Genomic DNA, 13,997 nt, shown 5'->3' with positions numbered 1-13,997 from the left:
TGGGCTCTAGGAGACTCGAACCCTGGACCCAACGCGTGTGAGGGGCGAAGCTGTACCAGCTGAACAATGAGTAGCCTTAACAGGGAAAGTTTCCAGAATCAGCATCCTGCTGCTTCATTTCCAGGGAAGGGTGGATGACAATTTATATTTATATTAATTAATCCTTCGATAACTAAGAAATGCTTATACAGTCATCATTAATCTAGACCAGGCTGATAGCAAGACGTCCAATACCTTATTACTACACTCTTATTCTTATCATGTTTTTTTGTGTGACGGAGATAATGTGGGATTATATTCTTAGCTGGTGACAGGCATCAGTCCGTGCCTGGAACCCTGCGTCATCCTGCCAGGGGTCCAGCAGGCGAGAGGTGCCTTCTCGCATCATTAACTACATCAGCTAAATTATCCCTTTTTTTTACCTTAGTTGTATTTATTCATTGATTTTGGGGAGTTTTAATGCGGGTAATATGTCATAAATGCTTCCCTACCCTCCAGCATTCTATCATGCTCTCCAACACCCATCATTCTACCATGCTCTCCAACACCCAACATTCTACCATGCTCACCTACACCCAACATTCTACCATGCTCTCCAACACCCAACATTCTACCATGCTCTCCAACACCCATCATTATACCATGCTCTCCAACACCCAACATTCTACCATGCTCTCCAACACCCAACATTCTACCATGCTCTCCAACACCCAACATTCTACCATGCTCTCCAACACCCAACATTCTACCATGCTCTCCAACACCCATCATTATACCATGCTCTCCAACACTCATCATTCTACCATGCTCTCCAACACCCATCATTATACCATGCTCTCCAACACCCATCATTATACCATGCTCTCCAACACCCAACATTCTACCATGCTCTCCAACACCCAACATTCTACCATGCTCTCCAACACCCATCATTCTACCATGCTCTCCAACACCCAACATTCTACCATGCTCACCTACACCCAACATTCTACCATGCTCTCCAACACCCAACATTCTACCATGCTCTCCAACACCCAATATTCTACCATGCTCACCTACACCCAACATTCAACCATGCTCACCAACACCCATCATTCTACCATGCTCTCCAACACCCAACATTCTACAATGCTCTCCAACACCCAATATTCTACCATGCTCACCTACACCCAACATTCTACCATGCTCACCTACACCCAACATTCTACCATGCTCTCCAACACCCAATATTCTACCATGCTCACCTACACCCAACATTCTACCATGCTCACCTACACCCAACATTCTACCATGCTCTCCAACACCCAACATTCTACCATGCTCTCCAACACCCATCATTCTACCATGCTCTCCTACACCCAACATTCTACCATGCTCTCCTACACCCAACATTCTACCATGCTCTCCAACACCCATCATTCTACCATGCTCTCCTACACCCAACATTCTACCATGCTCTCCTACACCCAACATTCTACCATGCTCTCCAACACCCATCATTCTACCATGCTCTCCTACACCCAACATTCTACCATGCTCACCAACACCCAACATTCTACCATGCTCTCCAACACCCAACATTGTACCATGCTCTCCTACACCCAACATTCTACCATGCTCACCTACACCCAACATTCTACCATGCTCTCCAACACCCATCATTCTACCATGCTCTCCTACACCCAACATTCTACCATGCTCTCCTACACCCAACATTCTACCATGCTCTCCTACACCCATCATTCTACCATGCTCTCCTACACCCAACATTCTACCATGCTCTCCTACACCCAACATTCTACCATGCTCACCTACACCCAACATTCTACCATGCTCTCCAACACCCATCATTCTACCATGCTCTCCTACACCCAACATTCTACCATGCTCTCCTACACCTAACATTCTACCATGCTCTCCAACACCCATCATTCTACCATGCTCACCTACACCCAACATTCTACCATGCTCACCTACACCCAACATTCTACCATGCTCACCTACACCCAACATTCTACCATGCTCTCCAACACCCAACATTCTACCATGCTCTCCAACACCCATCATTCTACCATGCTCTCCTACACCCAACATTCTACCATGCTCTCCTACACCCAACATTCTACCATGCTCTCCAACACCCATCATTCTACCATGCTCTCCTACACCCAACATTCTACCATGCTCTCCTACACCCAACATTCTACCATGCTCTCTAACACCCATCATTCTGCCATGCTCTCCTACACCCAACATTCTACCATGCTCTCCTACACCCAACATTCTACCATGCTCTCCAACACCCATCATTCTACCATGCTCTCCTACACCCAACATTCTACCATGCTCACCAACACCCAACATTCTACCATGCTCTCCAACACCCAACATTGTACCATGCTCTCCTACACCGAACATTCTACCATGCTCACTAACACCCCAACATTCTACCATGCTCTCCAACACCCAACATTCTACCATGCTCACCTACACCTCAACATTCTACCATGCTCACCTACACCCAACATTCTACCATGCTCACCTACACCCCAACATTCTACCATGCTCACCTACACCCAACATTCTACCACGCTCACCTACACCCCAACATTCTACCATGCTCACCTACACCCAACATTCTACCATGCTCACCTACACCCCAACATTCTACCATGCTCACCTACACCCAACATTCTACCACGCTCACCTACACCCCAACATTCTACCATGCTCACCTACACCCAACATTCTACCATGCTCACCTACACCCCAACATTCTACCATGCTCACCTACACCCAACATTCTACCATGCTCACCTACACCCAACATTCTGCCACGCTCACCTACACCCAACATTCTACCACGCTCACCTACACCCAACATTCTACCACGCTCACCTACACCCCAACATTCTACCACGCTCACCTACACCCAACATTCTACCACGCTCACCTACACCCAACATTCTACCACGCTCACCTACACCCCAACATTCTACCACGCTCACCTACACCCCAACATTCTACCATGCTCTCCAACATTAACATCACAAACCAAAAAATCTGTTTATCTGCCCCATAAAGATTCCCACTGAAGTCTTAAATGAATATTAATAGACAGGGAGAGTATGTTGTCCTAAGTGATTGAAAACGGTACTTGACCCCCCACCCCACCCCCCATTTCCATGCCCCCCCCCCTTACATCCCCCCTTACATCCCCCCTTACCCACCTTCCCTGCCCCCCCCCCCCTCATCTATCCCTATCCATTGCCTCCATTCCTCCTCGCGTTGGTTAAATTATCTCCTCCTCCTGGAGGCGCCGTGAGCGTTAGTCTCGGTCAATCTTGGTCTGTTCTATCTCCAGGCATAGCGCAATGGTCTGGAAGCGGCCCCCACAGCAATGGTCTGGAAGCGGCCCCCACAGCAATGGTCTGGAAGCGGCCCCCACAGCAATGGTCTGGAAGCGGCCCCCACAGCAATGGTCTGGAAACGGCCCCCACAGCAATGGTCTGGAAGCGGCCACCACAGCAATGGTCTGGAAGCGGCCCCCACAGCAATGGTCTGGAAGCGGCCCCCACAGCAATGGTCTGGAAGCGGCCCCCACAGCAATGGTCTGGAAGCGGCCCCCACAGCAATGGTCTGGAAGCGGCCCCCACAGCAATGGTCTGGAAGCGGCCCCCACAGCAATGGTCTGGAAGCGGCCCCCACAGCAATGGTCTGGAAGCGGCCCCCACAGCAATGGTCTGGAAGCGGCCCCCACAGCAATGGTCTGGAAGCGGCCCCCACAGCAATGGTCTGGAAGCGGCCCCCACAGCAATGGTCTGGAAGCGGCCCCCACAGCAATGGTCTGGAAGCGGCCACCACAGCAATGGTCTGGAAGCGGCCCCCACAGCAATGGTCTGGAAGCGGCCCCCACAGCAAGTTTACTTAAACCTCACGACAAAATTAAACAATGTGTACACAAATAATGTACAAGTCCAAGAGATTGTTTACAGAGTGCAAAGTTACAGATATTACTGCAGTTTTGGTATCACAGGAAAGAACTTACAAGTTCTATTATCTAAATAGATGTAATTTCCTATTTATGTTTCATAATAAAAAATTATGAATCTGATTTTTTTTAAATATTCATTATTTACCAAAACTTTTTTTTTTCAAAATATGCTCAATCAGTATTGTAAAACTCGCCGAGTTGTGTGTTTTGTTTTAAATTTTGTCAAAAATTGATTGACAACTTTAGAATATACAAATAAAAATCTAACCTAACCTCTCCTTGCAATCTTAGCCCAAACACTGTGTATTAAAAATAGGTTTGTTCTCATATGTAAATTAATATTATTACTAACTAAAGTTCTGTGTATAGTTAGGTGTGGGTTAGGTTAAGTGTTTAGGTTCTGTTGGCGATTATTTGTATTTGTAGTACGTGGGTGAAGCATTTACAGCGTTGTAGTAAGAACAAAAGTCGTCAGTGAAGCACTTGTTCCGGAAGTGTTAGAAAGAAATCAGTTCTGAGTCGTGTGTAAACCGTTTTTCCTTCATAAACAAGGGGGTTTGGCGGGTGCATGGAATCCCTTTTGGATCTTTGTTTGGAGGACGGGCTGTATACAGAGAGTTTTGATTCGAAAAGATGTCGTCAGGGAAGCACAGCTCGATAAATGTTCGAACGTAATCAGTTGTGAGTCGCGTGTAAACCGCTTTCCAATCATAAACAGGGTTTGGTGGCTGGATTAACGAACATTTGGTCTCTGTTCGAATCGCCATTGTAAATGCTTCACCAACGTACTACATATACAAATATTCGCCAATAGAACACCTAACCTAACCTATCCTAACTTAACCTAACCTAACCTAACCTAACCTAACTTAACCTAACCTAACCTAACCTAACCTAACCTAACCTAACTTAACCTAACCCGGCTCTAAGACTCTCACAATACCTCCAACACCCGGCTCTAAGACCCTCACAACACCTCCAACACCCGGCTCTAAGACCCTCACAACACCTCCAACACCCGGCTCTAAGACCCTCACAACACCTCCAACACACCTGGCTCTAAGACCCTCACAACACCTCCAACACACCTGGCTCTAAGACCCTCACAACACCTCCAACACACCTGGCTCTAAGACCCTCACAACACCTCCAGCACCCGGCTCTAAGACCCTCACAACACCTCCAACACCCTGCTCTGTGACCCTCACAACACCTCCAACACCCGGCTCTAAGACCCTCACAACACCTCCAGCACCCGGCTCTAAGACCCTCACAACACCTCCAACACCCTGCTCTGTGACCCTCACAACACCTCCAGCACCCTGCTCTAAGACCCTCACAACACCTCCAACACCCTGCTCTGTGACCCTCACAACACCTCCAGCACCCTGCTCTAAGACCCTCACAACACCTCCAACACACCTGGCTCTAAGACCCTCACAACACCTCCAACACACCTGGCTCTAAGACCCTCACAACACCTCCAACACACCTGGCTCTAAGACACTCACAACACCTCCAACACACCTGGCTCTAAGACCCTCACAACACCTCCAACACACCTGGCTCTAAGACCCTCACAACACCTCCAACACACCTGGCTCTAAGACCCTCACAACACCTCCAACACACCTGGCTCTAAGACCCTCACAACACCTCCAACACACCTGGCTCTAAGACCCTCACAACACCTCCAGCACCCGGCTCTAAGACCCTCACAACACCTCCAGCACCCGGCTCTAAGACCCTCACAACACCTCCAGCACCCGGCTCTAAGACCCTCACAACACCTCCAGCACCCGGCTCTAAGACCCTCACAACACCTCCAGCACCCGGCTCTAAGACCCTCACAACACCTCCAGCACCCGGCTCTAAGACCCTCACAACACCTCCAGCACCCGGCTCTAAGACCCTCACAACACCTCCAGCACCCGGCTCTAAGACCCTCACAACACCTCCAGCACCCGGCTCTAAGACCCTCACAACACCTCCAGCACCCGGCTCTAAGACCCTCACAACACCTCCAGCACCCGGTTCTAAGACCCTCACAACACCTCCAACACCCGGTTCTAAGACCCTCACAACACCTCCAACACCTGGCTCTAAGGCCCTCACAAGATGGAAAGAAAAACACCTGAAGTAAGTCACTTTTGTTTAGGGCTGACTGGCTCTTTCTTGCCCTTAAGAAGCAGGTCACTTAGAGGTTGATTTTCAGAGAGAAGAAATGAGGAAGACAAAATAGGGAGAAAAGGAAGGAAGGAAGGAAGGAAGGAAGGAAGGAAGGAAGGAAGGAAGGAAGGAAGGAAGGAAGGAAGGAAGGAAGGAAGGAAGGAAGGAAGGAAGGAAGGAAGGAAGGAAGGAAGGAAGGAAGGAAGGAAGGAAGGAAGGAAGGAAGGAAGGAAGGAAGGAAGGAGGAGAATCAGCCATACTCTTTAACGCTATCCTCAAGACTTATGAAATATTCACCACCATTGCTTTTGATGTGAGACATTATCCTAGCGGAGGAAGACTCAAAGGAGGAGCTAGCAGGAGTCGAAGTTCCTCCTCCTCCTCGGCAGACAGTTTCCCCTCCAAATATAGCTCCCAGATGCTGCGCTCTGGCGTGGGAAGTGACTCGCTGCAGGGAGAAGCTGTACTTGCTTACTTCCTCCATCAAAAGCTGGAATGTGAAAAGAAAAATGGAAACTTACTGGGCCAAAAAAAATTGAAACCAGGTGAATCGTGTGTTGGTAATTGGTGCAACACATGACTGGTGTGTTGCTCTTTCTGGCAGGTTTTTCTCCTCTGGCACAAGTGTGGTGGAGTGTGGGGGAGGGAAGGGTCGCTCCCTGATACAGGTGTGGGGGGGGGCACTGACACAGATGTGGGTGGGGTAGGCACTGACACAGGTGTGTGGGGGGGCAGGCACTGACACAGGTATGTGGGGGGGGGACTGACACAAGTGTGGGTGGGGGGCAGGCACTGACACAGGTGTGTGGGGGGGGCACTGACACAAGTGTTATGGGGGAACTTCCTGACACAGGAGCCTATTATGTTTCCCGATAATTTCCCAGTGAAAAATGCACCACCCTATTTCCGGTGTTGGTGGGGGACAGGCTTGGATACAGGCATTATTGGGGGCAGAAGGATAGAGAATGTGGTGATGGGTAAGGAAGGTGGTGAAGGGTAGGGAAGGTGGTGAAGGGTAGGGAAGGTGGTGAAGGGTAGGGAAGGTGGTGAAGGGTAGGGAAGGTGGTGAAGGATAGAGAAGATGATGAAGGATAGAGAAGGTGGTAAAGGGTAGGGAAGGTAGTGAAGGGTAGGGAAGGTGGTGAAGGGTAGGGAAGGTGGTGAAGGGTAGGGAAGGTGGTGAAGAGTAGGGAAGGTGGTGAAGGATAGAGAAGATGATGAAGGATAGAGAAGGTGGTAAAGGGTAGGGAAGGTAGTGAAGGGTAGGGAAGGTGGTGAAGGATAGAGAAGATGATGAAGGATAGAGAAGGTGGTAAAGGGTAGGGAAGGTAGTGAAGGGTAGGGAAGGTGGTGAAGGGTAGGGAAGGTGGTGAAGGGTAGGGAGGGTGGTGAAGGGTAGGGAAGGTGGTGAAGGGTAGGGAGGGTGGTGAAGGGTAGGGAAGGTGGTGAAGGGTAGGGAGGGTGGTGAAGGGTAGGGAAGGTGGTGAAGGGTAGGGAAGAAAGATATAAAGCGAATCTTAACTCATTATAAAGGTATATTTATTGTTATTTTCAGAGGTCAGCTATATAATATTCCGTCATTAATTGTGGGACCTGAACATGCTAAAAGATCTTAAACAAATGACCAATGTTAAGACTTAGGAGACTGTGATTCTGGCGATGCTCACTGTTTACAGACAGCACCCAGTGAGCAGCCATGATTCCTTTCCGTCGACCTCTTCCATCTGTGACAGATCAACATGCACCCTTTCTCCTATCAGAAAGGGACATGAAGCAAGAGACACGACTATCCTCTGGCAAAATCACAGCAAAGCTGAAGTAAGCTACACAAATACAAACGGAATTGCAAATAAATGAGAAGAGTTACAAGATCGGGAGGCACAAAAACAACTGCACATTATCAATAATAGAAGCGAAATTGACAAGTATTATGAGAGAAGCGATCTTTCCAGGAGACTACCATGCAGTGAGGGTAGAGTGGGCAGGGCCACACCAGGTATTATTATGGCTCACACATGAGAGCATTATATAATACGGGGAATCTTGAGGTCTTGTGTGCAAGGAGAGGATCTCACGTGCAATGATACAGCTGTATATGGTATGAGAAACTGTATTTATTTTTTTTCCCCGAATTTAGGGTTTTGTCTATCATTATTCTTTGGGTTTGGGATTCAGGCCATATTTTTTTCCCCGCCTTCTCCCTATCGTTATTCTCCTCCTAGCTCTATTTCTCCCCCATCCCAGCCCTCCTTCTCACCCTTCCAGTTCTGCTTGACCTTCACTGGTCACTGCTACTTCACCGATAACTTGACCTTCACTGGTCACTGCTACTTCACCTGTAGCAGTGACCAGTGAAGGTCACATGACCTCTCCACCTCCTGAATCCACTTTATTAACACAAACTGGTACCCAAATACATCTATTTATATAAATTATGATTTTTTATATCGTAATTGAGTTCCAAGCTCAGCTCATCAAACCTTCAAAAATATGAAATCAAAACATCAGATTAACAATTTGCATACATAAAAGATAGGTTGTGAATCCGAACCTTAAGTTTGGAACAGCGAAGCGTCAGTCTCTCCTCCTTGAAGTCTGCGAACCGCATCATTTGCATCTCCAACTTGGGTGTTGTGTGGTGCCGCGGGTGTGTGTAAACAGCAGCTGGCGCTGACACAGACACGACCCACCACAGGCGAGTCACGTTTCGGGAAAGAATAGCAGCCAGCGAGTCATAAATTCTTTATTCACGCTCCAGGTTCGAACTCCATCAAACATATTCCCAATCAACACAATTGAGCTTTCTTCAAACACATCGACTTGGCGCTTTGTTTGCAATAAACACACACAATTACCTTACGACCCTCTTGTGGTCTAACAAATTCGCATCGGCCGAGAAGCGGAGCGGGGAATCGGAACCAACTCGGGGAGGCTTCAAGAGCCTTGACACGACCCTTTCATTTACTTGATGAACCTCCCTGTTTGTCTTCTTGTCGGGGCGCCACACTTTTATATCTAAACACGATTAATGCATTAGTTTATTGGTCACTCTTAACTGAATGATCGTCGCGGCTGAGTTTTTTTTCCTTCTATAGGAAATGAAGAGTAGACGTCAGTGAACGTCAGCCTCTCCCTGACTACTGAGTCCTCAACATACAACTGCAGACATTTTCTTTCCATACAATATTTTAAATAGCTTTTTGGATTGCACTTTAGCCTTAAAGAGCGTCGCACGACACGGTCAGACGACTCTTAGATAACACGCAACTACGTCATACGACTCAAGACGACGCATGATAACGTCGTATACGACCCAAGACGACGCATGATAACGTCGTATACGACTCAAGACGACGCATGATAACGTCGTATACGACCCAAGACGACGCATGATAACGTCGTATACGACTCAAGACGACGCATGATAACGTCGTATACGACTTAAGACGACGCATAATAACGTCGTATACGACCCAAGACGACGCATGATAACGTCGTATACGACTCAAGACGACGCATGATAACGTCGTATACGACCCAAGACGACGCATGATAACGTCGTATACGACTCAAGACGACGCATGATAACGTCGCATACGACTCAAGACGACGCATGATAACGTCGTATACTACTCAAGACGACGCATGATAACGTCGTATATGACCCAAGACGACGCATGATAATGTCGTATACGACTCAAGACGGTGCACGACGTCAGACGACTCTAGACGAGTACGAGATCGTTAAAGGACTCTACAGGACGCACAACTATGATATACTATTTTCGGCGACATACAACTATGTCACACTACTCTAGACGACGCACGACGTCACACTACTCTAGACGACGCACGACTTCATACTACTCGAGACGACGCACGACGTCACACTACTCTAGACGACGCACGACGTCACACTACTCTAGACGACGCACAACGTCACACTACTCTAGACGACGCACGACGTCACACTACTCTAGACGACGCACGACGTCACACTACTCTAGACGACGCCCGACGTCACACTACTCTAGACGACACCCGACGTCACACTACTCTAGACGACGCACAACGTCACACTACTCTAGACGACGCACGACGTCACACTACTCTAGACGACGCCCGACGTCACACTACTCTAGACGACACCCGACGTCACACTACTCTAGACGACGCACAACGTCACACTACTCTAGACGACGCACGACGTCACACTACTCTAGACGACGTCCGACGTCACACTACTCTAGACGACACCCGACGTCACACTACTCTAGACGACGCACAACGTCACACTACTCTAGACGACGCACGTCACACTACTCTAGACGACGCACGACGTCACACTACTCTAGACGACGCCCGACGTCACACTACTCTAGACGACGCCCGACGTCACACTACTCTAGACGACGCACAACGTCACACTACTCTAGACGACGCACGACGTCACACTACTCTAGACGACGCCCGACGTCACACTACTCTAGACGACGCCCGACGTCACACTACTCTAGACGACGCACAACGTCACACTACTCTAGACGACGCACGACGTCACACTACTCTAGACGACGCACGACGTCACACTACTCTAGACGACGCCCGACGTCACACTACTCTAGACGACGCCCGACGTCACACTACTCTAGACGACGCACAACGTCACACTACTCTAGACGACGCACGACGTCACACTACTCTAGACGACGCCCGACGTCACACTACTCTAGACGACGCCCGACGTCACACTACTCTAGACGACGCCCGACGTCACACTACTCTAGACGACGCACAACGTCACACTACTCTAGACGACGCACGACGTCACAATACTCTAGACGACGCCCGACGTCACACTACTCTAGACGACGCCCGACGTCACACTACTCTAGACGACGCCCGACGTCACACTACTCTAGACGACGCACGACGTCACACTACTCTAGACAACGCCCGACGTCACACTACTCTAGACGACGCCCGACGTCACACGACTCTAGACGACGCCCGACGTCACACTTCTCTAGACGACGCCCGACGTCACACGACTCTAGACGACGGACTACAACGTCATGCTTCTACGGCATTTGTGACAACGACATAAGGATGAAGTTCAATGACGGTGGATGAGGATGAGGGTGGATGACGATGATGGTGGATGACGATGGCGTTGGATGACCATGATGGTGGATGACGATGCCGGTGGATGAGGATGACGGATGATGAGGATGACGGTGGATGACGATGACGGTGGATGACCATGACGGATGATGAGGATGACGGTGGATGAGGATGACGGATGATGAGGATGACGGTGGATGAGGATGACTGGTTGAGGAGACCGGGAGCCTCACGGCCTCTGACTGGACGCTAATGGAAGCCAAATAATTCAAGAGGGATTTTTGTCTCCTCTTTGTTCATTACCATGATTGTGTTGACTTACTCCCCCCCCCCCCCCCCCTCTTGATCCACTATCTTCATCCTTACCCCTGATCCACTATCTTCATCCTTACCCCTGATCCACTATCTTCATCCTTACCCCCTGATCCACTATCTTTATCCTTACCTCCTGATCCACTACCTTCATCCTTACCCCCTGATCCACTATCTTCATCCTTACCTCCTGATTCACTATCTTCATCCTTACCCCCTGATCCACTATCTTCATCCTTACCCCCTGATCCACTATCTTGATCCTTACCCCCTGATCCACTATCTTCATCCTCACCCCCTGATCCACTATCTTCATCCTTACCTCCTGATCCACTATCTTCATCCTTACCTCCTGATCCACTATTTTCATCCTTACCCCCTGATCCACTATCTTCATCCTTACCCCCTGATCCACTATCTTCATCCTTACCCCCTGATCCACTATCTTCATCCTTACCCCCTGATCCACTATCTTCATCCTTACCCCCTGATCCACTATCTTCATCCTTACCCCCTGATCCACTATCTTCATCCTTACCCCCTGATCCACTATCTTCATCCTTACCCCCTGATCCACTATCTTTATCCTTACCTCCTGATCCACTACCTTCATCCTTACCCCCTGATCCACTATCTTCATCCTTACCTCCTGATCCACTATCTTCATCCTTACCTCCTGATCCACTATTTTCATCCTTACCTCCTGATCCACTATTTTCATCCTTACCCCCTGATCCACTATCTTCATCCTTACCCCCTGATCCACTATCTTCATCCTTACCCCCTGATCCACTATCTTCATCCTTACCCCCTGATCCACTATCTTCATCCTTACCCCCTGATCCACTATCTTCATCCTTACCCCCTGATCCACTATCTTCATCCTTACCTCCTGATCCACTACCTTCATCCTTACCCCCTGATCCACTATCTTCATCCTTACCCCCTGATCCACTATCTTTATCCTTACCCCCTGATCCACTATCTTCATCCTTACCCCCTGATCCACTATCTTCATCCTTACCCCCTGATCCACTATCTTCATCCTTACCCCCCGATCCACTATCTTCCTCCTTACCCCCTGATCCACTACCTTCATCCTTACCCCCTGATCCACTACCTTCATCCTTACCACCTGATCCTATACCTTCATCCTTATCCCCTGATCCACTATCTATATCAGATACAGTTTATGCTGATAACTGTAATGTTGTGAGGCTTCGGAAGCGAATGAGTGGGTATAACAAGGGAGATATTAACAAGGTACTATATATATCAACACATAATATAATACGATAGAGTGGATATCAGTTGGATGCATGGCGCCGCGAAGTATGTGTGGTTTGGTCCTAACAACCTAACCCAACCCAACCCAACCCAACCCAACCCAATCTAACCCAACCCAACCCAATCTAACCCAACCCAACCCAATTTAACTCAACCCAAGCCAATCTAACCCAATGTAACCTAACCTGACCTACAGCGAAGGTTTACACAAGCATGACCCGTTTTCTGTGGCTCCGGCACCAAAAATGCACATATAATTGTCGTGTATATATAAGAATTTTGCTTTTAAAAATCTGTTTATGTCTATCCCAATTGCTTTCTGAGTGTTGCACGTGTGCTTGGGCTGGCTTTGTGTCGGGGCCCTAAACCCCCAAGACGAGAAAGGTGAGGTCCAAATTTGTGGGGTTGTGAGCCCCGTCCACAAATAACATTAGCGCCTGCCCGGCCGCGAGGCCCAGTGATGTATCGCCTTAATAACTACAAGAAAGGCGAGCTGTTTCATTTAAAACTTGGCCTCTCATCTTGGACTGTTGCGTAATGGGTGTTAGTGGGTCGGGGGAGAGGTGGGACGGGGTGGAGGCTGGTGGGACGGGGTGGAAGAGGGGGGGTTCGTGGGTGGGGAAGGGATGGGGAGGTTACCGGAAGGGGCTGCGCTGACGTATTATGATGACCCAGCCAACTGACGCTCCTTCATAGCACTTGGCTGGTCTTCCTCATCATCATCATCATCATCAATCATCATCAATCATCAGTACTTAATCAAGGTTATTATTAGCAATGTCACTTGTTATATTCGACATCGTTCATCAAGATAAATCATTATTTTAATATTGTTTACTCATAATACTTATCATTAAACACAGAAACACTAAATCTCCCTTTTATGCTGCTCGTGTTATCAGCGGGACCTATATGAATGTTAGTGGGTGGATATAGATAGGAGCTGCCTCGTATGGTCCAATAGGAGCTGCCTCGTATGGTCCAATAGGAGCTGCCTCGTATGGTCCAATAGGAGCTGCCTCGTATGGTTCAATAGGAGCTGCCTCGTATGGTTCAATAGGAGCTCCCTCGTATGGTTCAATAGGAGCTGCCTCGTATGGTCCAATAGGAG

The 13,997-nt window shown here is 48.7% G+C and overlaps 3 protein-coding genes across 3 annotated transcripts; 2 read left to right on the top strand and 1 right to left on the bottom strand.

The window, feature by feature from the left end:
- Positions 1–507: 507 nt before the first annotated feature.
- On the top strand, positions 508–1,902 carry LOC138366105 (uncharacterized). Its single transcript, XM_069326841.1, has one exon. The coding sequence runs from the start codon at positions 508–510 to the stop codon at positions 1,900–1,902; it is 1,395 nt and encodes a 464-aa protein (XP_069182942.1).
- A 4,679-nt stretch (positions 1,903–6,581) lies between these two features.
- LOC138366104 (uncharacterized) lies at positions 6,582–11,270 on the top strand. The gene is made up of 2 exons (XM_069326840.1): positions 6,582–6,708; positions 9,982–11,270. Exons 1-2 carry the CDS (start codon positions 6,582–6,584, stop codon positions 11,268–11,270), a joined length of 1,416 nt encoding a protein of 471 aa, XP_069182941.1.
- Positions 11,271–11,279: 9 nt separating this feature from the next.
- On the bottom strand, positions 11,280–13,625 carry LOC123754629 (keratin, type I cytoskeletal 9-like). Its single transcript, XM_069326839.1, has 3 exons — positions 13,571–13,625; positions 11,706–12,773; positions 11,280–11,494 (listed from the first exon to the last, which is right to left on the bottom strand). Exons 1-3 carry the CDS (start codon positions 13,623–13,625, stop codon positions 11,280–11,282), a joined length of 1,338 nt encoding a protein of 445 aa, XP_069182940.1.
- Positions 13,626–13,997: the final 372 nt, after the last annotated feature.

Source organism: Procambarus clarkii, chromosome 18 (genome assembly GCF_040958095.1).
Source record: "Procambarus clarkii isolate CNS0578487 chromosome 18, FALCON_Pclarkii_2.0, whole genome shotgun sequence".
Classification (NCBI taxonomy): Eukaryota; Metazoa; Arthropoda; class Malacostraca; order Decapoda; family Cambaridae; genus Procambarus; species Procambarus clarkii.
This window is presented reverse-complemented; position numbering and strand designations above follow the sequence as displayed.

What these genes read in the sequence shown, in the direction of transcription:
- LOC138366105 (XM_069326841.1), top strand. Translation starts at nt 508, where the DNA reads ATGCTCTCCAACACCCATCATTCTACCATGCTCTCCAACACCCAACAT.
- LOC123754629 (XM_069326839.1), bottom strand. Translation starts at nt 13,625, where the DNA reads ATGATTGATGATGATGATGATGATGAGGAAGACCAGCCAAGTGCTATG. An exon ending in GCCAAGTGCTATGAAGGAGC is followed by an intron (nt 12,774 to 13,570) that starts GTCAGTTGGCTG and finishes TATCTGATATAG; the next exon opens with ATAGTGGATCAGGGGATAAG. An exon ending in TAAAGATAGTGGATCAGGGG is followed by an intron (nt 11,495 to 11,705) that starts GTAAGGATGAAG and finishes CTCCTCAACCAG; the next exon opens with TCATCCTCATCCACCGTCAT.
- LOC138366104 (XM_069326840.1), top strand. Translation starts at nt 6,582, where the DNA reads ATGCTGCGCTCTGGCGTGGGAAGTGACTCGCTGCAGGGAGAAGCTGTA. An exon ending in CCAAAAAAAATTGAAACCAG is followed by an intron (nt 6,709 to 9,981) that starts GTGAATCGTGTG and finishes ACACTACTCTAG; the next exon opens with ACGACGCACGACGTCACACT.